Below are 26,459 nucleotides of genomic sequence, written 5' to 3'. Positions count from 1 at the left end.
AACTTCGAAGACCCATATGCTATCATTCGATCCGCTTGTCCTCAGCTAGTTCGCATACTTAAATCTATCAAGGAACGTGTGTTTAAAATTCCATGCCTCTAGGCGCAGCGGTTCTTTGTGGATTCGTCTTTCTTGTGCCTTTTTATTCACTTGGATGTGGTTTTTATCAAATGTCACCTAGTGAATGAATGGATTGCCCTATTCTGACTCAATAAATTTCTTCTGGACTATAATGTTCTATCTACACCAAGCTAGAAGTAGGCATTATCTAAATTATTTGAAATTTTTTTACTAATCAAAATAGAAATAATTCGATTTATATTAGCGAACATTCAATTAAAATTGATTATTTTATGCGTAACTTTCTACACATGAAGATTTATAGATAGATGTCTTGTCTATAACTTGTAGATTTAATAATGTGTGTCAAAAGTGCTAGGAATTTTTTTTCTTGAGGAGTGGTTGTTATTTTCCTATAAAGTATCTTACATAATCTTATTATATTCTTATAATAAGAATAAGACTTTACCTCCATTTTTCATTACATGAATAGCATAGCATATTACATCGTTGAATTCCTACACGCATCCTTAATTATTAAGGCAAGGACAGTTTCGTCAATTAACCGCCTTATTAATTAGATTTGACGAACTACTGTCGCTGGTTTCTGTCGCCAAGACAGTTTTCACCCAGTGAAATTTTTCGACAATATTCTATGGCTGTCTTTTTAGGATTGATGTAGATTAGTTTAGTAATAAAGAAAGTTGGTGCTTTAACAGTGGCTCGTTTTTTTATTACCTGCTAAATATGTTAAAATATACTTATTAGACAAATAATGCATAAAAAATGGCAGACAGTTTGCAAATGTGGAAGGGGTTGGAAAATCTTTCTTTTTTTTTACACTTATCATCACTTTTTCGCTTATTGTGTTGCAAATTCCTAAGTCTTTTAACGTATATAGCAGTATACACCATTTCTGGAATCTCCCGATTAAAATTTCGATAGGTGGCAACCCTACAATAAAAACAGCGTGACGTCATAATACTTTAAAGAAATTAATTTTATACATAAATAATAAATTAAGTATTCACTTCTATAAATAAACATTTTATGATTATTTATATTACTTAAATCGTGTTATACTGTATTTATCTCTTATATACCTATATGGAGTAATTTAAATACCAGTTTTGGAAAGGGAATTCCACGTGAAGAGAACACTTTAAAAAAAATAAATTGTAATAGAATTCAGTTATACTTTTTAATTCAATCACATGATTTTATAATAACGTGATTGCAAAACTAGCTAATAAATTTTAAAAAAAATATATATTTTTTGCTAATGGTTAATGTTCTTTATTTAATACTAGCTGTTTCCCGCCCGCTTTGCGTGGCGTAAAATATACCCGCTTTGCTGGGCAACATCCCCACTTGCACCCCTCCCTCCACATTTCCTTGCGTTGGATAACAGTTTTGTAATGTACAGGTCATGCTCTTTTATTTGATACCCCACTTAGGTATATTTGTAAATATTCGATATTTCCTTCCCACTTTCTCGCTACACCTTTCTACCCTCCGAAGGTTAAAAAAATTTCTAAATGTAATTTAAAACATTCTGACCAAGTTTTGAACTATTAAAAGCCATAATTGAAAAATATGAATTTTTTATTCATGAACACCCCCGCAACCCCCCTTGTGGGTGGAATTTCGTAAAATCCGTTCTTAGCTGACCTCTACTTGGCAAAAGAAATATTCCTGCCAAATTTCAAGTCTCTAGGTCTTATAGTTCCAGAGATATCGTGATGAGTGACTATCTATATCTATAGAAAGTCTCCTATATATATATAGATAACAGGCTATTTATAAATGTATTCTTTTATCAGGAATTATCGATTTGAAAAATACTTTTTGATCATTTTGGGTAATTTTATTCATTGATTTCGTGGAATACATCTAAGTATTACATATGATTATTTTTATTTCTAAAATGCTTCATCATGCTTCTAAAATTTTTTGAAACGTATTGTATTATGGGTAGGCGTATAAGAAAAATCGATATTTTGATAAAACAAGCAAATATGATCCGATTTTATTGGAAATTTTTTTGAAACCCACTAACTGTGAGTCATTTTTTTCAGCTGCAATGTCTGTTTTTCGCTAGCTACCATTTATGTGCTTAATTCCGGAACTAGGATTCCACAATCTTGAAACAAATTAGAGCTTTGATCACAAATTTGAAAAGTATGACCCAAATTTAGTAGGATTACATACTTTGTTTATCAAAATTGGATAAAATTTGAATGTGATAAATCAAAATTAATTTTTTTGGATTCTGATGAGGTCATAAAGTTAAAAAATTCGATTTTTTTGATAACACAGGCAAATTTGATCCGATCTTATTGAAATTTGTTTTGAAACCCACTAATATTGGGTCATTCTTTTCAGCTACTTCAGTTGTACGCTAACTATTACTTATATGCTTAAGTCCGGGACCAGGACTTCAAATTCTTAAAACCTATTAGAGCTAGGTTAATTTTGACGACAAATTTGAAAAGTATGACCCAAACTTAGTAGGGTTACATACTTTGTTTATCAAAATTGGATAAAATTTGAATGTGATATAGCAAATTTAAATTTTTTTGGATTCTAATGACGTCATAAAGTTAAAAAATTCGATTTTTTTGATAACATAGGCAAATTTGATCCGATCTAACTGGAAATTTTATTGAAACCCACTAATTTTGGTTCATTCTATTCAGCGATGATGTCAGTTTTTCGCTAGCTATCTGTTATATGCTTAATTCCGGGACCAGGACTCCACATTCTTGAAACCTATTAGAGCTATGTTAATTTTTATCACAAATTTGAAAAGTATGACCCAAATTTAGTAGGGTTACATACTTGGTTTATCAAAATGCCAATATGGTACTTTTTGATACCTAATAAACGAATAATTTAGCTTGTCTCTTCATAAGCTGTGCTTGTAATGTTATATTAATAGTTATATTATTAAAAATAATTATTTCCATAAGCCAATAATAAATAAATGATTGACAACTTTCTAATAAAAGTTTCCTCCATTTAAAAAAGAAAAAAAAATGTTTACAAATAATAGCCGACAGGTAAATTTATTTATAAACGGGGAAATTTCAAAATTAGTTTTATTTATGTGAGTCATTTATTATCATTTTAAAATATATGGATTACATATTTGTGATGGGTACCTGCACAAAAATATTTCGTAAAACCATGAAGGAAAAATAACATTTTTTTCAATTATTTCAGAGGAAAAAACTAGAATTGCTAAATTTAATCTTATATTTTTTTATTTTTGTTTCAGAAATATGGGTGAATCCAATGTGATTTTTTCTTTAATTGGAGGTGTTTTCATTTTAACATGCATTTTGCAAATCCATGGAGACAATAGTTTAGGTAAGTAATTTTATAGATTACTATCCGTACCGTGCGTGAGTTTTTATGGAGGTGTTTCCATGGTAACAATACACTTCTTTAATTATAGAATTGTATGGATGCATATATAATTGTATGGATTACATTTATGACTTACATTGAAAATTTAATATTATTGTCTCACAAATTTAAATAAATAATTATGATAATTTACATTTGGAAAATAATATTTGTGCAAATTGATTTATTATTTTCACATTTTTTAATGCATTAAGTTTAATTAATAAGTGTTTTTCAATAATTTTAATTTGACATTTTCTATAGTATTCACATGTAAATAATTGGAAATTATTCATAACTGCCTCCTTTATCGACAAATTTTTTCACTGGAAGAACTGGCATCGTTTTTATTGTCCCTACCATGACTACGCACACAACGAATAGTGTGATATTGGCCACCAATTTTGATCCCTAGGTGTTAATCTACGGGTATTAGTCGAAATATTGGTACTTAAAAAGCTGTTTCACTTAAATGGTAGTTTAAAACAATGTCAATTCAGTTTCAAAATTTACTTCCCAAGCCCTGAACCATAATTATGATATCTTTCATATGGTCTTCAATTCGCTTCCACCAATTTTACGGAAGCCATACACACGTGTAGATAATTTCAAAACTCTAAAATAAATCATTCGCAACTTTCATTGCAAAGCTTCTAAATTATAAAAATCTCGTGTTATGGTTTTTGTGGCCGCACTTCTACCCCCCCTGCATAAGGGGAGGGGGTATAGTCCGTCATTTAAACACCAAAAAATTAAAAAACCCGATAATTGTGAACTAATGCGGAATAAATTTCGATTTTTGCCCCAATTTCTTAGATTTCTTTAGATTTTTGAATTATATAAATACGTATCTCGACTAAATAGTCATCATCAGTAAGAATTAGCTAATTTGGTGACTGACTGCACCCAGGTAGACAATACACAGACAACTACACAATTAGAGTAATTACGATTAGCTAATTCATATGGATGATGACTACTTGGTAGTCAAAATACGTATTTATATAATACCTATTTATATATCCTGTAGAGATCGATAAGTGACGGCAAGGAAAATGAAGGCTATAGTGCGGTAGTCACTGTTTTTATAGATGAAATTGCCCAGCGAACACGACATTCATTGATTGTTAAGCTCAAGTTATTAATTGGTAATTATAATCTTTTTTTATTGCTTCCAACTGCTATCAGGATAATATTTACAAAAGCCTAATCGTAGCCAACTCATTTTAGATACGCCCATGGAATAGATAATAAATACATAAAACCGCAAAAAAATTTAATGTTTTCCGTTAAAAACTTCCTCAATTCTGAGAAAAAAAAGATACAATTATTAAATGATCACATGAAAATATCAAATTTTAAATGTTTTTATTATCAGACCATACTCTGGGAAAAAAAATCGTGCGTAATTCAAGGGTCGCATCACCAGACTCGTCGCATCCACGGTTTCTTGAATTTTGTTTCAATTTTGTAATGTTTGTCGTTGGTATAAACGGCTCATTTATCAGATCGTTAATTCGTTTTCTTTTAAAGTAAAAGTGAATTGCAATTTTTGCAGTAGGGAAGAAATTTATTTTAAAAGAATCTGAAAGAATTGACGTGACGGGAATAAGGATCGGAGGTCCAAACTTTATTTCGGACTATTATCGGTCTATAAGAAAAAAATTGAAAACAGGCCCTTATAATTCCATTTGGAAACTAATATAATTATTTTACTTTACTAAAAAATAAATTTTAAATGCTGCCAAAAATTGTATTTTTGCAATTTTAATAAACGCGTGTATTTGGTCACGTACACCACTATAGGTCAGGGTTAACTCCATTAGCTCCAATGCCAGTCGGTGATTTAAACACCTACCGCTCGCTACAGTATCTGTAAAACGAACCACATACTAATTTTTTCATGTATTACGCAAAAAAAATTCAGTAAATTTTCGAAAGTCTCAGTAAATTTATTATTTATTACGAGCATCATTACGATCTATTAATGCCCTTATTCGAGAAATTTTTGGTTCTTCGTCTTTTTTCAAAAAAATACAGAATTATAAAAAACCAATTTTAATAAATAAATAATTCATTTCTATTTTGTTTAAAAAAATTATTTTTCCTTGTTAACTTAAAAATGAATTAAAATGAAATAAAAATTATTAAAAATAAAATTTTCATTCATATTTTTTATCAAAACAAAAAAAAAAGTCAAGAGACCTTAATTAATTATGCAATAAAAAAAATTTTAATCAATTAGTGATGAAAGAAAAAGCACGCGAGTCATATTTAATAATAATACAAACACATCGCATACTATAAAGTGCTGGTATATTATTCATATGTTGATGAAGGTGAGATCAATGCACCAGTAATACAGAAACCTTGTACAAATTTTTTTAATGTTACTGTGCACTATAGCTAAGTATATAATAATAATCAATTGAACATTTAAAATTGATATAACGTCATAATAAAATTATAATTTAGTTTTGAGTCGAAAAACTGTAACAAGCGAACAAAAGAGTTTTGAAAAATATTCTTAATATTTTATAATAATATATTATTATATATAATATAATAATATACTCGTTTGAGGATGGATCCCCACTTATCAAATACTATTCGGGTAGAATACCAAAAAAATAAATAAAATAAAAACTTATAATACAGAGAATATAAACATTTCACTTCTATATTCGTAATGGATACTTTTGGGACCTGACTTAGAACCTAAAATAGAAGGTTCTTGCAAAAATCCAGCTTTCCGAGAATTTTTCCGAAGTGCTATCTTTATTAATTGTTTATTATTTGGATTATTAAAAAAACTTTCGAAGTTTCAGTAAAAATTATAGCTTTCAACTCACCAGATGAAGCTCTAGACACTGGAAAAACGTACCAGGTGACTGAGTGTAGCAGTTGAAACAGTCCGGGTCAGTTTTCTCATACTGCAACATAAAAAATCATTGCTTGTTAAAATATCATATTTAGAAGGTGTTATCACTCTGCCTGATTTCCATCTTGTTAATCCCGAAGTAACAAAACTATACTCTTTCGATTGGTTATTGGTTCAACGGGTACGTCTAAGACTTTTGCACCAATAAGACTTCCAAATATAGGCAATATTTTATAGTAATTCTGTATAAGTTTTTCAATTATGCTGCATATATTCTCGCAAATTAATTTTTGCACCTATCCAGCTCTCGGCACAAAACGGTGGGTGTAGTAAACAATATTTATCTTTGTGTTTAAAAACTACTAAGTGCTAAATTAAAAAGTACTACCTTTAAAATAATTTGTAGACGATCCCGATAAGATCATTTTACTCGCAGATACAGCTGTCTGAGAGTCTCCATCAATGAATCAATTTTTTAGCTAAGGATTTGGTTAGTGTCGACTTCATAGAGTGATAGTTCAAAATGAAATTATCGATTGGGGTCGGTTTTTAATTATTTCTTGTTACTTTTTTGTACATTTTTGAAACGAAATACCTCAACGCGGCTTGCCATGGTGAGCAAACTGGCAGAATTTATCACGTAACGTTGTTCACCTAATTTATACTATTTTTATTTATTATAGCACACGAATTTTGCATTTTTATACTATTTACGTCCAAAACTAGTAATACATATACTTTTTTCCTAAACAGGACCATACGATCGCTATTTTTTGTTGACAGTTCTACTTTTTGCAAAAAATTTTTATTTTGTACTTTTAAGCGAATTTAGGTTTATTACCGTTGTATGTAATAAACTTACACACATTAGTCTGTATCTTAAAAACTACTGAACCGATTTCAATGAAATAATAATCCAGCACCTCGAAAGTATACTCTATCTAACAAATTTTTACAAAATCGATTCACACTTGGGGGAGAAATAAAACATAGAACCTCCTCTAGTTTGTTAACATTTGAAAGTGATATAATAAAATTGAAAGTGCGTTACATTTACATACTATAACATTTTGAATACATTTAACTGCACAAAACTAGTAAATATGTATGAGAAAATACAACACTATACAAATGAAAATGACATGTGATTCTACCGTCATTATTGGCATCGATGCCAATAATGATTAAGTAATAATTGTGTAAAATAACGCAATAATAATAATAATAATAATAACTTCGTATTTACCTATTTATTTAAGTATTCATAAAAAGTTCAATAAGAAAAAGCAAGTAATATTTTTTATTTTATTTTATTTATAGTCAGTGTGTACCCATTATAAAAATAATTAGTTTAGCCTAACGGACAATTTAATATTATAATTATTTGTAGCATTTTTATTTATATAAACACGTTAATATTATCAACCTTTGACAATAATAATAATGTTAAAAATCATCAAACTTTTTATTCAGCATTAAAAAAATAAAAGAACCTTGGTTTTTTATCTTTATTATAGTAGTTTAGAATGTTCACACATTGCGATATGTAAATTATATACGAAAACTGACATACAGTTAATAACAAATTTTCTTAAAAATTGATAAATTCTAAAATTACGCCAATCAAATTCTACATTAAAATCGCAAAAAAAATTTTATTAACGCGCTTTTATTATCGTAACGGATAATTTGAACATGATTTTGACCCCTTTCAATACGTTGGATTAACTCGATATTTGGTATACTTATCAAAGACAGATGGCAATAAAAAAAATGTAATCTTATTTGATTTTCCGGACCAGGATTTTCAGAATTGTCGGTTTCCATATCTGAAAATATATACATTTATTTGCGCTTCCACCATATTTATACTGAATTCTTGGTAAATATACAAAGCGTTCTGTTATTGACTGCAGATCATTGACCTACAGATTAAGCTCATAAAGACGTAGGAAAAAGTTATTTACCAATTTTGAATCCGAGGCCTAGTTTGTGAGATAAAGTAAATTAATATAATATTAATAAAAAGTAAATAACTTTATCGAATCACAGTTCAATAGCTGTATTCTAGAATACAGCTCTCTGTTTAAAAGTGGGCCAGAAATTGCTACGTTTAAAAGTTTTTTCTTTTTCAAATACATTAAGAAATTGTTAGAATCCAAGATATTTCTTTTACTTTTATAATTCTTAGATAATAATAAACACGTTTTCGATATGTAACTAAAAATTATCAATGTTTTTTATATTTTCAGAACAATCAGAATTTGAATATGTGTTGTTGAATAATCAGAATCCATGCAAACGTGAATGTCAATCGAATATGCCACCAATGGTTTGTAAATTTAAATTTCGTATTGAATGGTACTTGACAATGAGTAAAGCATGTTATAATTGTCCGTACAATGTCACCGATTGTTTTCGTCCAGATTGTGTAGCAGCTGATGGTGTTCGACGTGCAATTGTTACAATTAATCGACAATTACCAGGACCATTCATTGAAGTAAGTACTTTGTGTGATTATACTTATACTAATTTTTAAATTTAAGACAAGTAATTAATTATTTAAAACGGCTCTTAAAAATGGGAATATTCATTTCACTTTAAATGCGGAAAACACTGAACATTATCGTTATAGAGATACTTTTCGGGTATCAGACTCAAACAATATTGGGGAGACCATCGAAACATTCGCAATAAAGTGTCCCATTAAGTATAGATTGCAAACTAAGCCAAGCAAAAAAATCGTGCAACAAAAACTAATATTTTTTATGTCAGTATTTAAAAAATTCTCTGAGAAAAAATTTTATAATAACATATCCTGTTAAAATAAATTTCCATTCCATTTATCCACAAGATACATACACACAATTGACATAAAAAATTTCATCACGTGCATTAAAACGTTTGCAAAAATTTTACGAACCTACAGCATCCAATAATTATTAAAACTTTGGAAAAAATTACTTGCAATTTTATTAACATACAGTGTGTTTCAAAATTGTTATTATTAAAAAACTAGAAGTAAAAGTTTAACAAATTCAAGCTTAGAATATTAAACAAATATTTTAATTACTGCCCGTGAGAAAGAAGTACTTTTCTCAGTCAGTACGCGTGGGAAAAATAATTCATATCGCCCTAGTGTGATAATGAATTTATTGCCGCACTGGGGCAGGTAATGAACTCAGTTACTATACTTACTTTTTTAATTTTCTATTTTCTCAATTATCACATTTTAGAGGCGTAGATATAAAGTTTTGTAGGATATACGTGTGATTATGAACGCATTATTAACGTACTTCTGCGTACTTGTCCAACTCGTTTATATGTAAAAATCCATTTTTCAGTTTTGCAACCTGTAACGATAGTGTAAGCCCACGAAATACAATTACCGTAACAAAAAAAAATCAAAAGTTATTTTTGATTCTTACTTCTAATATGAATTACGTCCTGATCACTGTTCCGACTCATTTTTCGGTCCAGCGATTTGTCTATAAATTTTTTCTGAATCGAGATCTGAATTCTAACTTTTATTGGAATTGTCTTGATCGCTAATTATCAAGTAATTGTTCTATATCCCTCATTCTGAAACATTCTGTACACACATGTAACTCATAGTCAGATACTTCCTTGATTGAATAATAATATAATTTTTTTTCTTATTATACTAAGAAAGAATCATTTGCAGTAAGCAATTGAATTCTAATATTATAAATCGACATATTCAAGGTTACGCATTTAATACAGATCACACCTGTGCATGTATTAGTTAGTATTAAACAGGTAAAGAACTGATGTTAATTATTTATAATTGTTATTAGTAATCATTAATAATCATAATATGACATTGCACTTGAATATTTACAGTATCACAATGTGATTTGATGTATGATGTAAAGATTTTACAAGGTTAAGTGTTGTTTTTTTTTTAAATAATCTTTTGGAGATCAATTAAGTTAGCGTAAATGATCGTATACCTACTGGGTCAAGTTTGTAACAAACACGCAATGTGAATATTTATTGAGTGTAATTTACTTTATTATGCGTATATAGTGAAGATTCGGAATAGAGACTATCGATGATTTTTTTGAAAATTCCGTAAAAGATATGATAAAAAGTGGAATTAAAAACAGATATTAGAAAGAGTGATGCAACATAGTATTTACGTCATATGCTATGTTTGTCATAAGAACTCCATGCTAAATTCTGTTTTGCTAGAAAGAAATAAAAACATATGTTTTCTCTGCTGTTTTCTCTGCTACATAAATGAGCTTTTATTAAAGCACAAAAAAAGTCATCGATGTTCCCTTGCAATTAGAAAATCGAACCTGCAACTTTCAATTATAAGAAAAAGGTTGTTGTAGTAGCGACATAAATTTTTTGTCAGAGATTTAAACTTTCATGAAGTGATTTTTTTAAGTATATATGTATATATATAAGAAGGACTCCACGAAGCTTAAAAATTTAGTTTACAATGACAATGAAAATTCGAGAAAATTTTTTTTTTAACAAAATTTTTAATTAACAAACGGTCTGACTTGTTGAAAAATTAACTTTAAGATAAATTTCCAATGTATCCCACTAACCATTTTTGAAAGTCTCATAGATGATAAACTTGCAACGCCTTCAATTGCTACTTTCTAATCACTGTCTTAGTTTATGTTTCTCGTTTTATTTCAGATTGGATACAATTATATCTCATCTTGACTGTTACAAATATTAAATTGAATCCTCTGTCAAAACTTACATTTTCCCACTTCACTTACTAGAAATAATCAAAATAAAGCAAATACTTGGGATCGATTAGGCTCCCAAGAATAAAAAAGTCAGTGTGTGTTTTCTAAACTCTCTGCCATATTTTCATTTCGATGAAATTTCATAAAAGTTTAGACGTTATAAATACGATAGTTTAGAAAGTATAGGATCATTAGGACCAGCCAGTGCACTCCAATTTTGCATTGTATAATATGAACTCAACTTTGAGTGCTTAAGGATTACTGAATAAATGGTATAAAGAAAAATTGTCTTAAGAGACTTAAAATAAACTTACTTTGATTAAAATCATATTATTCTTTTAATAACGGAATATTTTGTTTTCAATAATTTTAGTTATCTTTACAGATCTTTCTTTTAACATCAATATCAGATTCTAAACAGATACAATCAATATCTATTGAGATATTACAAATTGATTGATGAAAATCCGTGTTTCACCCGCGTGCTTTTTAATAATTTTTATTTATTTTAAATTTATTATCTAATTAATTTTAATTAATTTTAAAATACCCAATATCCGTTTTCATTTTTAAAAAGTATCAATTTATTAGTATAATATACAATAAATATTCACAAAAATTTTACGGTAAAAAACGTGACTTGTATATGAAAACTGCTCAATTTAAATTGAATTAAACGAGTTAGTCTAAGCTCACCCCTCACACCTAAAAAAATTTAAATTTATTGAATTTATAAAAACAATTCAATATTTTAATTTATTTATTGAAATTAAATTAAATTAAATTAACCTCTCCTTTTTCTTTGAAAATTAGTATTTAATTGATGTACAAAATAAATCTGTGGTGATTATATCTTCTAGAGATCAGGATAATATCTATCTGATTAAATTAATTAGCATACTTTGTAATAGTTTATTTGTTAAAATTATTATACCATGTATATATGAAATATATCATAGTATATTAAGTTTCGTCCCAAGTTTGTAACGCTTAAAAATATTGATGCTACGAAAAAAATTTTGGTATAGGTGTTCATAGAATCACCTAATTAATCCATTTCCGGTTGTCCGTCCGTCCGTCCGTCTGTGGACACGATAACTCAAAAACGAAAAAAGATATCGAGCTTTTACAGCGTACTCAGGACGTAAAAAGTGAGGTCAAGTTCGTAAATGAGCATCATAGGTCAATTGGGTATTGGGTTCGTAGGACCCATCTTGTAAACCGTTAGAGATAGAACAAAAGTTTAAATGTAAAAAATGTTCCTTATAAAAAAATAAAAAACTTTTGTTTGAAACATTTTTTCGTAAACATCACTGTTTACCCGTGAGGGCGCCAATTATGCGGAAATTTTATAATACGTACTATACTTGATTATCAGTTATGTATGTGTCACATGTTTGTATGTGTAATGTGATAAAGAAATCAACACTGACTATGCATGGTATTTCAACAATTAACTCAGTCAATTGTTTGTTTTCACTTGTTTACAGTTTATTTTTAAGTTTATACAAAAATTTTTCTTGTTTAACCAATTTTCCAAATAGATCGATCGCATCATTTTTTCGAGAATTAGCGCGACACAGGCAGACAGATAAACCCAGATATATAGATAGATGCGCATATTCCAAACGTATATAAAAAGATCACAAAACGTAATATCCTATAAAATTTAGTCCCCAAATTCGGGTTGAAAATAATAACTTTCTATCAGAAAGTAAAAAATACTCTTATTCACGGGACTTGATGTAGTTTATGTTAATTTAATTTGATTAATGCTTAAATTGTTTTGGTTAAATATAAAAATAAAAAATAAAATCTGGTCAAGTGCGCTTGCTGCTGTATTGCACAATATTTTATTTTTGTTTAGAGAAAAACAACTTGAAAAAAAATTGCGTAATACTTTAACTAATAAAAGAATTTTTTTTAATCTAATAAAAGAAATCTACGGAGGTTATTAATGCTAATTTAATTGGCTCTAACAAATGTTTTCCTTAGACCGAACGATTAAACGATGAAAAAACTAAAGAGTACCGTCGATGGTATCTTCTGTGTTGCGGAAACGGCTTAATGTAGCTTAAAATCCCTCCGGAGGGTTAAGTAACAGCGATTACCTATATACAAAGATTTAGGGCAATCAGATGCAAATAGTTTTTTCACAAACACCCAAAAAAGTAGTGGAGGGAGTTGACCAATTCACAACTTGAAAACTGGCGTGTCTTGATCAATTCGCAACTTGAAAACCTTTGTTTTCAAATGTATTATTGTTTTCTAAAGAAAACCGAAGAGGAACAAGATTTCAACGACAATTTTCCAGAAATTATACTTACTACGACCTATTACAACTACGAAATAATGCCAAGTCACAAAGCCAAAGCTTTAGCAAATATATTTGCCGAATAATTAGCGCAACAATATCAGCAAATTATACACTTTTATCCATTAGAATTCAGCAAAGGTGTTTAGATAGTGGATTGATTCAGAAAAATCAGACAGGATTCAGGCAGGGATACGAAGTGATGGATAACATTTAAGTTCTGAAAAATATAATTGAAAATGCCCTTTCATGTAAGCGATAGAAAACGTATCTTTGTTTTATTGATTTCGAAAAAGCATTTGATAGCATAGACCGCAATCTTTTATGGCAAAATTTATCCAAAATGTGTATGAACTCTATGTATTCTAATGGATGGAGCCAAGACTACCCGAAAGTTAATTATAGCTCGTGGATTAAAGCAAGGTTGCAATCTTTCAGCTTTACTATTTAAAATTTCGAAATTTCATTTCGTAAAAATATCATTTTACTTATTATCTATCATTTTCTTATTCAATGATTAATCCAAGGGTTAAGCAATAAATTAGTAGTGACAATGTTCATATTTGTCCATGATAGGTATAATACCATCTTATAATTTTTAACAATATACTTTTAAATTAAATTATCATATTTAATATAAAAATAATAATCATAATATTAAAATCTATGTAAATTAATTGAGCTATAATTTATTTGTATTTCATTTTTATATGTATGTCAAGAACTTTATGTTTTTAAAATTCGGCAGTCATCAACTGTTATTATTTGATCGCTACTAAATAAAAATAAAAATTGTGTAATAATCGCATATTAATTTTTTTTAAGAGAGTAAACGGATGTTTCATTAATTTAATAATATAATATATTATTAAAGATAAATCTTACAACTATTACCATTATATTATATTAAATTATTACAATATAACTATTATTAAAATATTATTTTTTTATATAAAAAAATTACAAAAAATTCAGATCTTCTGTATATTAAAGAATTAAATTTCACTTTATTTAACTTTTAATAAATTCTAAACCGTTGAACTTGAACTATTTAAATTTTTTCTGTTAGTATTATATAGACAAGAAACGTATTTTTGGATATTTTAATTATAGTTAAAAGCTTAATAAATTATTGACAACAAAAAAAAAACCGCTGTGGTCGACTAATTAAGGATGTTTGAGCACGGTAGTGGGACACAAATTTAAAAAAATATATTTTTTCAATTTTGACGATGGATTAAGTTATAACTTGACAATATAAGACGAAAAGTAAGAATAAAATTTTCTGGAGTAATTTTCAAAATATCGAGAAGTGAAAATTTTGCTCAATTATTTAGCTTTCGATATTTGGAAAACCAAGGCAGATATCGAAAATTGTTAAAAATTTAAATTTAAATAAAACCAAAAATTGTAAAAAATTTGTTTCATAAATATGAGCCACCTGTAAGTATAATTTCACAGTTTCGACAATGGAATAAAACCCGAAACATGTCAGCAATTTTATAAAATAAAAAGAACTTTAACAGAAACCATCTTTTTTTTTCGTCTACATTCATGAATTTATAACAAAATTCATCATCAAAGTTGAAAATAAGGTACAAATAATTTTAACCCCAAATCTGAAATTGTCTTGTTGCTCTTTAACAGATTGACAAAGGAAAATTTTGTAATAAAGAAAATCAAAATTTTAACAGTGGCTCGAGTGCCAATATATTCCAATTTGGTGATTTAATCTGCATACAAAAGCCATAATTCTTAATAATTAATTATTCTTAAACAAGGGGGGGGAGTAATTTTAAATAGGTAATAAATATCTAATCTTAATTTTGACACAATTATGTACCATGAAAATTAATAACCATAAGACACTGTAAAGTGATAATTGGTATTACATTTTTCAAAATGTAATTAAATTATTACAAGTAATTAACACATTTCCATTAATTTTTGACCATGAAAATCTTTGTAATCAAACTTGTAAAATCTTCTTAATTTAACCAAACAATTTATTAATTTGTTTAATTAATTTTTGCGGCTTCTCTTATTTAGGAATTACGCATTTAAGACTTTTATTACTAATCACGTATTGATTAGAACTCAGATACTCTCCAACTTTGCAGATGAAAATGTAACAAAGGATGAGCCGATGGATAGAAAATCAGAGAAGCTGCCCCCGTCTGGGCTCGGACTTATGAATAATTTAATTGTCTGATTATGTACTTAAACCAAAATACTGATTTAAATTTTTGAATTTTATATGCTAAACATATGTGATTCGAATTTTTTCAGATCATTTGCAATTTTGGTTCCCCTCTTTAGCCATAAAATTCCTTCTTAAGAAAACTATGGCCAACATTTAGCACTGAATTATTTACTGCGAAAACAATTTCAAATAAGACTTCACTTTTCCTCAATTTTACTTCTTCTAGTGAGAGCTTTAAAGAAAAAGTCAACCCGCTATAACTCAAATAACTCAACCCAACTAAGTCAGTTTGGTTATTTTGACTAACAATTTGATGAATATCTAATCAGCAAAATAAAATTCGTTAGCTCTTCTCTTGGTTATGTAAGAATCCAATAATAATGTTTAAGCTCTTAGAAAATAAATACACTTCTATGATAAAAATATACCAATCTTTAACACCTAACGTAAAAAGTTTTGCTGTTTTACGTTGAATTTCATATATTCGCAAAAGTACACAAGTTCAAAGATATTTTGTTAACAGTTACTGCAATTTAAAAATTTTTCAAGGTCAAAATTATTTGTAATAATAAATCAATAAACCGGATTATACATTTTAAATCCGTTAATTTTTTCAAAAACAAAAAAATTAAATATTTACAGAGAAATAAATTTTGAAAATTTAATTACAGGTTTGCAAAGGTGATTTAGTAATTGTTGATGTCGAAAATGATTTGGGTGATGAAGGAACAACAATTCATTGGCATGGACAACATCAACGAGGTACACCGTATATGGATGGTACACCCACCATAACACAATGCCCAATTTTACCAAAAAATACATTCCGTTACAAATTTTATGCAAATCAACCTGGAACGCATTTTTGGCATTCACATATGGGCTTACAACGCGGAGATGGTGCTTTCGGTGGATTTATAGTGCGGATACCAAGAGCAGAAGATCCACATACTGAATTATATGATTTGGATCTATCTGAGCATCAAATAGTTTTTTTGGACTGGGATCATACTGTAGGAGTTGAACGTTTCCAAGCGCATCATCAAAGCGATGGCGATAATAAACCCCCTGGCTTATTGGTTAATGGTCATGGAAAATTCCAATTGTTTCCAACAAATGAAAACGGAACAGAATTACATACACCTTTTGCGAAATTTACAGTATTACAGGTGAGAGTTATTAATTTTTATACATGGATGCAGAAGAGTGTTCTATCCCCTAATTTTGCTTCCGGATCTATTTTTCCTTACGACTAATGGTTTTCGGTCAATGTTTCTGAAGCTATCATTGCTAGTAGTTCTTATTGAGTAGATGGTGCAATGCTAACAACGGCAAAACTGTCCGATAATTATAATTTACTAGCAGTTACCTGCACGCTGCGCTGGATGATTTCGAATACTAATGAGTCCGCATTCTTTTTTTGAAAATAAGACTGGTCCAGTAGTTTTTGAGTTTATCGATTATAAACAAACAATCAAAAAATCAAAAAAATTGCTAAAAGACACGAAAATATTTTAAAGAAAATTGTCTGTATGATCAGAAATGTTTAGTGCCTTTTTCGGGAATGAACACAAGTAAACTCAGTCAGCGTAGCTGCTCCCAACGGCTCAAGGGCAAATATCTCGAAAATGTCGGCTTTCCCAGCCAAGTGTAAGGGAAACAAAAGGTCTGTCTTATCTCTAACAAACAACTATCAACCATCAGGCCGCAATGGCAGCGTTAGAGCGTGAACAATTCCGTCTGTGGCACTTCGATTCCCGCCGTCACAACAAAAATTAATTTAATTAATTGTTGTGCCTCTAAAAATAATTTAGGAGCTGATAAATGACATTATCAGCGGAAAAGGTGGTATAACATGTACATGGTATTAAAATGGGCACTATAGCCTAAGTGTGTCTGCCAATATAACCTAACCTAACCTAGGATCTAAGGCCGCTAGGATTTTTACATAAAAACACATGTCACCGCCTACTTTCATTAAAATTCTTGGATATTTTAAAATTAATATATTGAATATTTCTTTTTAAGGGATTCCGTTATCGTTTTCGAATGATAAATTCTGGCTACTTAAATTGTCCAATTGAAGTGAATATTGATAACCATGATATGTTAGTAATTAGCAGTGATGGAAAAGATATCGAACCAGTACAAGGTAAGAAATTTTCGTTTTAAAAACTATTATTATTAATTGTTCAATAACAAGGTTTATTGTATCTTCCTTCATAATTAAAATTATACACATGCCTATTGTCATGTTTATTCATTGGAAAATTAATTGATTTTTAAATAATATATGTGAGAAAATGTTTGAGTGTTGCATAATAGCATATCGTTCAATATTATTAGATCGAGACAAATGTTAAATCAGTAACACAGTTAGTCCGTATTTCGATTGCCACGCAACCATCGTCAACAGCTAAATGTATTCATATAACGCATTACAAACATTTTGTACAAAGTTAAAAGTAAATATTTTAAAACATTACCAACAATTTACAGTAACACTAAAAAATAAAATACAAAAATTATCACAAAATTGAAAAAATAAGTTTCTCCAGATCACCAAACCAAAAACAGGGCAAAAACGTTGTTCATCGAAATATCGATATTTAGCGAAATAGCAAGTCTGTTGTATGCTTTTATACCATGTATATATGAAATATACATAGTATATTAAGTTTAGTCCCAAGTTTGTAACGCTTAAAAATAATGATGCTAGGAAAAAAATTTGGTCGTAGGTGTTCACTAAATCACCTAATTAGTCCATTTCCGGTTGTCCGTCCGTCTGTGGCCACGATAACTCAAAAACGAAAAAAGATATCGAGCTGAAATTTGTACAGCGTACTCGGGACGTAAAAAGTGAGGTCAAGTTTGTAAATGAGCATCATAGGTCAATTGGGTCTTGGGTCCGTAGGACCCATCTTGTAAACCGTTAGAGATAGAACAAAAGTTTAAATGTAAAAAATGTTCCTTATCAAAAATTAAACAAATTTTGTTTGAAACATTTTTTCGTAAACATCACTGTTTACACGTGAGGGCGCCAATTAGGCGGATATTTTATAATATGTACTATACTTGATTATCAGTTATGTATGTGTCACATGTTTGTATGTATAATGTGATAAAGAAATCAACACTGACTATGCATGGTATTTCAACAATTAACTCAGTCAATTGTTTGTTTTCACTTGTTTAATTACATTTTTCAAATGAAATACAATATTTTAATTTACTATTTTATTTCGAGTATCGTGGTATTTATATCAAGAACTATGTCTCAACTGAAAGTCAACAAAAATTCATCCCTATTTTTATCTTTTTTTAGGCAAAATTACCCTGAAAACCAAGTTTCATAAAAATATGAAACAAAATTTTTGTTGTGATTTTTCGTTTTTTTTTTTTTTTTTTTTTTAAAGGGGACAAAATTCTGAACTGGATGGTGATTTAATATATGTATACAGAGATTGAATTGCATTCACATTAGAATTTTTATTTGTTTAAATTTCTTTACAATTTTATGAACTGTAACTCAAAAATGAAAGGCATGAAACTAGACTTGTCTATCAAATAATCAATTTATACATAATACCTTGAGAAGATTCATATTGATGGATATTAATTTCTAAAATAATTAATTAAACATACCCTAATTATGTGCATTTTAGGCCCAACAGCGGTTTTTATCGACCACCCGCATTTAGCAGGCTAGAAAGTCAAAATTTATTTTGTGAATTATTAATTTAAAAATATGTCTATAACGTCTGCAACTACATGCCAAGGGGTAACGATCGTATTATAAAGGGCGGTGATTTCAATATTATTAGCTTAAAAATATATTTCTTGATTTGTCTATTTTGAGGAAGTATCTTGTCGTAAAACACATCATTGTTTCTTGCTCAAATATATACAAAGTATCACACTACTCTATGAGAATCAAAAATTTAGTATAAATGACAAAATGAGCTTAGCGTGAAAAGCCCAGATACTTTTCTTTCCAGTTGTTCCTTATAAGCTCTGCGTGAGATTATCATGTAACCCTATTCGATTGGGAGTAGTTTAATGGTATCCACCCGTCCAAACTTATATACCAATGGCTAATGATGGCTTTTGAAAAGGCAACAGTTTGAAAAGTATTACTATCCAACTGAATTTTTGTATTTATATATGATTTTCTTCTTTTACAGTTTCCTCAGTGGTAACATATGCAGGAGAACGTTTCGATTTTATAATATATGCAAATGAAACCATTGATAATTATTGGATACGATTCCAAGGTTTGATGGATTGTGATCAACGTTTTACCAGTACATTCCAAACAGCAATATTACATTATGATGGAGCTCCGAACGCAGAGCCTATTGAAGAAGTTCATTATGAGACAGCACATAAAGATGGCATGGTAAGAATTTTAACTTTATTACTGCAGAGAAAATCTAATTCAAGAATTGTATCATTTTTTTAAACCATCCATTTCTTGGGATCATTTAAATCAATTTGAACGAATGCTGTTTATATTTAAAACTTTGATGAAAATGCTGTCATAGTCAAGTCTGACAAGTAATCATGAGCGTGAGATTTAAATATGCTTCTAAGGCTTGCAACTGCATCTACACATATACTTGTATCTATGATATTCATGAAATTTTTTAAGTGAAACTTCTTTACGCGCACCACTTAAAGCAATATACACAGAAAATGAATCAGTAATAAATCGTGACATCATCAAAATAGAATACAACGAAACTTGCGTTTGGTTTCTCCTCATTTCGCATTCAACGGTAGCGATTGTGTTATAAAATTAACAATAGCTATATATCCCATTCACAGAGAGCGCTCGTGTACTAAAATTTAACAATAGTTCTATTTTTCATTCACAGATGGCAATTTATTGCCATTCTACATACTCAATCATAATTAGTTATAATTTACATAAATTCTGTTTTAATATAAAGCTAGTTGTAGGTCCTAAAACCCGCACATTTTTGTTTTTAAATTAATTTAGTCAATTCCCATATTGATTAGTTGCTTAAATATTTTTTAATTTTACGAAATAAACTTCATTATTTATTATTTACAGCAATTGAATGCACTAAACACACCAGAAGGCGATCCAGATTCCATACTGATGTCACAAGTACGATCCATTGAATCAAATGATCCAAGTTTGAAAGAAATACCGGACATGCAACTATTTTTAGCATATGATTTCAACCCAACAGATAATTCAAATTTTCATCGCAAAGATTTATATGGATTTGACCAAAGTAAATATAATTTTTTTTAAATAATTTAATACAGAATGTTATTTTTGACATCAATGTTAGCCGATATGAAGAAAGATAGACTTGAGCGGGCATCAAACTTATGATCTCTAACATTCGAGAACAGGTCTCTTACCAACTGAGGTGAATGGTAGTTATTATGTACATTTCTTCCATATCTGGATGTCATGATTTTGGTATTTATTTGCTTACAAATTCTTAATTCTTTTGTAAGGTAACATTTTGTATTTCCATCCGGGGTTAAGTAAATGGTTTCTTCTACAAGGTTATATGTTTTCTAACGAAGATTCTAACTAGCGCTTACTTTGACTGAGACATATTCCATTAAGTAATATGCCTTAGCAACTAAAACATATTAGCAACCAAAGAAAAAGGACACCTCAACGGAGATCGAACCCACGACTTCTTGCCAGAATTATATGGAGATAGGATCTCGACTTAAATGTATATTTCAATGTATATATTTAATTAATTGTTTTCAATTTTTAGGTTTGATTTTTGTTCTCAACTTTTCTAAATGGATTTCCTTTTTTAAATTTCAGTTGCACCAGGTGAATTACGAACATATACACCACAAATCAATCATATAACAATGCGTTTACCAAAATTCCCATTAATGCCCGAACGCAAATGGATTAAACCAGATATGTTTTGTAACGAAACGACAATGGTCGATTGTGAGAATCGATTTTGCGAATGTACATACGTTTATCAGATACCATTGAATGCTGTCGTCGAATTGGTATTTATTGATCAGGGATTCACCTATGATGCAAATCATCCGTTACATTTACATGGACATTATTTCCGTGTGATTAGTATGGATAAAATTGGAAAGAATACAACTGTTGAAGAGTTTAAGGAATACGATCGTTTAGGATTAGTGAAACGAAATTTGGATCGGCCTCCATTTAAGGATACTGTGACAATCCCTGATGGCGGTTATACAATTGTTCGGTTACATGCAAATAATCCAGGTAATTGAATTTTTTTAAATCCATAGATACAGAGATTTATAAAGAAGATTCTCCCAACATTTCAAAGGAATTCGTCGAGTTATACTTAAGATATCATGTTAAAAACCTCGAAAAAACCCCGTAGTTTCGAGAAAACCGCGTTTTAAATTTGAGAAACAATTCCGACAGAGGAACTCAGATAATAATATTACTCACTTTGGATAAATCGGCTATCCCAGATCCATGCATTGCCTTCTTCTACTTCGTAAGCAATGTCTTGCAAAGTTATTTCTGATAGTCCAGCTGTTCTGCCTTCTTTTGAAGCAACAGAAGCTTGCAGTTCAAACCCATCAATTTGAACTTCGTTACCAAAAAATCCACCGTATCTCCGAAAATAATTCGAACTTTGAAAAATTCGTTCAAAGACATACTCTTAAGGGGCTTACCTTTGAAAATATGCATTAAAAAATCAATTTTTTCAAATTTCTAGACCAGAATACCGCCTTAAATCGTCTATTGAAGTTTAACTCGACCTAGCTTGCCTAAAACTGTCATGGCCGTCACTTCTTCGTTAGAGACAGGATTTATAAGCTCAGGCAATAGAGGTGTTTTTGATTTTTCCTGCTGAGCAAATTTGCTGCTTGGTTTCTCTTCAAGTGAGAGTGACCAGGCACTCCGATTTGTTTGTGTCCAACCAATTTGATATTAGAAAGCAAGATCTTAATTAGGAGACGTTTAGCCAAACACGCTAGTCAGGTTTTATATTTCAAAAATTAACATTTAATTTAATTTTTTCAGGGTATTGGTTATTCCACTGTCACATTGAATGGCATTCAGAAAATGGTATGGCATTAATATTTAAAATTGGTGAACATAATCAATTTCCACCCGTACCGAAAAACTTCCCAAAATGTTATGACTATCATCAAACGTCAGATGAAATATTTACAAATGAAGATGACGATACAACGTTACTAACCAATTCAATTGCTACAGATAAATTTTTACAGTTAGCTTTAGAAAATAGCACATCACCAAAACCAAACGATACAAACTTTTGGTGGCCATTCGAACACAGTAGTAGTAATTATTTACTGCCCACAAATTTAATGATAATTACATTATTTATAGTTGCTCAATTAATGATTTAAGAAAATAAGTTCTCAATTTTTTCGTTTTCGAAAAGTGCAATTATTCTATTTCTAGTAGGTATAAATGCGCCTAGTTTATAAATCACTGAACAAAGTAAACGAATTTGCTTAGAGGAAGATTCCTATTTGCATAATATCGAACATTCCTAAGTATAATATCCTATATAACAGGCAAAATAAGAGAGTCCCTTCCTGAAACGCCACACAGTATTTGACAAGAGTATATGTAATTTTCTCTTATTTGTAAAAAATACATACTATACACTCCATAGAAATAATAGCATAGAGCTGTATAGACATAGGAAACGCAATAAGTGAATTCTTGGCCGCAGTGAGAGAGGTAGAAAGAGACAGCAATTGTAGGCGTACAAGAGAGATGAAAGCAGCTATACACGCCCATTTTATCTGTCTCTATCTACTGCGATCAACCGTTTGGCCGGTGACTTTGAAGCTCTATGGTGTTATCTCTATGATACACTCTGAGTGGACAGAGGAAGAAACCGAACGTATTATTAATTTCATTCCCTACGACTAAAATTTAAAATAATTTTTCCCCTTTGTTTTTTCTAAAAACCTAAATGCCTCTAATGAAGGCAAAACTAATGAAAAAGATGGTTATGACAAAGCGCAAATATAATTTATAAACTAAAACATATCCTAAAAAATATTTTTTTGTCATACAATTATTTATGTAATCTCAAATTACATGAGAACTTAAGGTATTTCTATCGGGGTGAGAAATAACGCAATATCTTACAAAGAGAAAAAATATGGTTTTAAATATAGTAGTTGTATTAGTGCAGTGAATCTGTCAACGCTACAACACATACTCTCATATATTGCTTATCCGTGCAGACAGTATAGCAAGCAGTACATATTCACAGCACAGAAGTAAATTGTAAAACGTTGCCGCTTGTATAATTCACTTCTGGGTTGAACTATAAATATTCGTAAAAAAATAATCTTTGTTTATTGTTTCTTCGTAAACTAAACGGTCAATTACATCCTATTTAGGCTCAAAGCATTCCTAATTTGTTTATTTACATGTATATTCGTAACGTGTTAAATATCGATAACTTATATTTCGTGCAAAACTACTTTTAGTCTCATTTCGTTAGAAATATCTTAATAATCAGAGTATTATAAAAAAAGGCTGTGTAATTTAAAATTGATTATAAATAAATATTTTTTGTAAAATCATCGTAACTAAGGCCTAGTTTCCAGCATTAGTCGAGCAAAAGGCATGTTAGACAAAACAAGCCAAACCGACCGAAGTCAAGTACCATACCCATTACTTCACTGCATTTACAAAAGATCGTATTTAAAATTTGAATTTTTTTTATTAACTCTATATAAGGCTTTTTTGTTCCTCAAACTCTCGAAAAGCGAAAACTCACATGAAACGAAAAACGACATAAATGGAATCAATTAAAAATGAATTTGAAATTTCGACAGAGGACCTCTTTGGAATTACAATAGCGATAAGCTCGGCTAATGTAAAATAACCTAAGTATTTGTAAATATAATACTCGAATAAGTATATTTAATATTATAATAGAAAAATGTTTTCTATAACTTCATTAATTTAAGAATTCTGTAAATAATTTTGTACCAATATTTTAATGTTTTGTAATTAGGTAAATAAAATTAATTGTGATATTATTGTAGAAAAATAATTTTAATCTCAAGTAAAATATACTCAAATCAAGATTGTAATTTTATATTATATTAATATTAAAAAAATTTATAAAATTAAAAAAATTCTTTTTTATTTTATTCCTTATTAGTTAGTGAAAATATGCAATTCAGGGCCTATATCAGTAAACGATATATTCTCTGTGCGATTAATGGTATCATAATTTGTCATTGATGATCTCTTAAAATATATTCAATTACTAATTGTGAGTGTAAGCAGTTTCCTTTCAACAATAAACAACAATTCAACGAATGTATATTTTGACTCATTTATATACATTGGAAGAAAGCGATCGTAAGCGCCAAAGCAAACAAGAAGTGCGGTCAATCCCGTCCGCAACAAAATGAATCAGGAAAATTGATGAATTTTGTTTTACAGCGTATTCACAATCGCAGATTTCTCTACCTAATTCTTATAGGACAAGGAATTTTATAAATTTTAAAGACATTCTGTTTTTAAATATGTTTTCGCCCTTGCGGGCGGAAAGTGTCTATTTTCGTCCCACTGTTTTAGGCAAAGTTGCCGCTTTCCGCCTCCGTCGAGCAGAAAAATAGTATACACACCACGGGAGCAAGTAAAGACTGTCTCAGATTTCATGTTTGTCACCCTCTGAGAAATGAACATGAGATTGCTTCCTAAATGTGTAATCTACTATTTCATAGATATTGACAGAAACAGAACGTTTTTGAAATTTTTGCTAAATAAAGATTTTCCACCTGTGAAACGCTACATTCGGTTTCACACATAGTAGAGTTCTATCAAATCAAAGTGGCACTGAACAAGAGATTTATATTTATGTGCAATCATATCGACTCACTCTCTTGCTCAGTGCCGCTTTGGTTTAATAAACTATATCTACTCTTAAAAAGCTATAATCCATATCAAAACAAACTCACCGATGTTCAAAAATGTTCGATCTTAATAGTGTTTATGGGAACTTAGTTATGGGCTTGACGGCTATGTGTGTGTGTCTGTCTGTCTGTGCCATCGCAGCCCCTACACGGATAAACCGATTTGGATTTTTCTAAAGGAAATTTAATGGAGAGTGTTCTTAGCTATGTTTCAAGATAATCGATTCAGTTTGGAGAGAGCTACAAGGATAAAATTTGTATTTGTCATGGGATATTAAATTTTACAAATTTTACTTGTATATAAACTAAATGTTATAGTTTTGTTTGTTAGATAACTGTTAGTGCATTCAGTTCAAACAATTGCCTATATCACTAAATTTAAAAACTTAAATTTTGAATACAATAAATGTCAACAATCTATCGATAGAGCACACCCAAATATATTTTTCATGTAGATGAAAAAAAAATGATGTTTTGTCTACCATTTTTTTATTGCAGTTCAATTATTACCCAAGATTTAAAAAAAAATGATTTCAAAGATATGTTTTAAATTAATTTTTCTTCATAAATTTCGAAATATAGTTTTGTTTGTTAGATAACTTTCAATGCATGTACTTAAATAAATTGCATATATAAGAGTATTATGTAACCTATTCTTGTTTCTAACCGATTTTCAGAATCGTACAACCAATATTAACGGTCAAATACTTCATCTTTTAAATCGTAACGAATAAAATAAAATTTTAAATACAAAATATATTCAGAGTACAGACTTATACTTTATACAGAGTATTTCAAAAATTAACCCAGTTTGTCTTCACTAGTTTAATTCAGTTTTTCACATCAAATAGTCTAAGAATACAAGGAGATAATTTACAATTTTTTAATATTTAAATCTGAACAAAAGACTTTAAATGGCAT

The 26,459-nt window shown here is 29.4% G+C and overlaps 1 protein-coding gene across 1 annotated transcript; it reads left to right on the top strand.

Annotated features, from left to right (window-relative positions):
* Positions 1-3,344: 3,344 nt before the first annotated feature.
* LOC123293237 (laccase-like) lies at positions 3,345-24,523 on the top strand. The gene is made up of 8 exons (XM_044873990.1): positions 3,345-3,432; positions 8,605-8,852; positions 16,274-16,771; positions 17,631-17,754; positions 19,787-20,001; positions 20,680-20,866; positions 21,427-21,861; positions 22,639-24,523. The coding sequence occupies exons 1-8, from the start codon at positions 3,345-3,347 to the stop codon at positions 22,989-22,991; spliced, it is 2,148 nt and encodes a 715-aa protein (XP_044729925.1). The 3' UTR covers positions 22,992-24,523.
* Positions 24,524-26,459: the final 1,936 nt, after the last annotated feature.

Source organism: Chrysoperla carnea, chromosome 1, assembly GCF_905475395.1.
Source record: "Chrysoperla carnea chromosome 1, inChrCarn1.1, whole genome shotgun sequence".
In the NCBI taxonomy this organism is placed as follows: Eukaryota; Metazoa; Arthropoda; class Insecta; order Neuroptera; family Chrysopidae; genus Chrysoperla; species Chrysoperla carnea.
The sequence above is the reverse complement of the archived record's forward strand: the minus strand, read 5'-3'. Positions and strand labels throughout refer to the sequence as shown.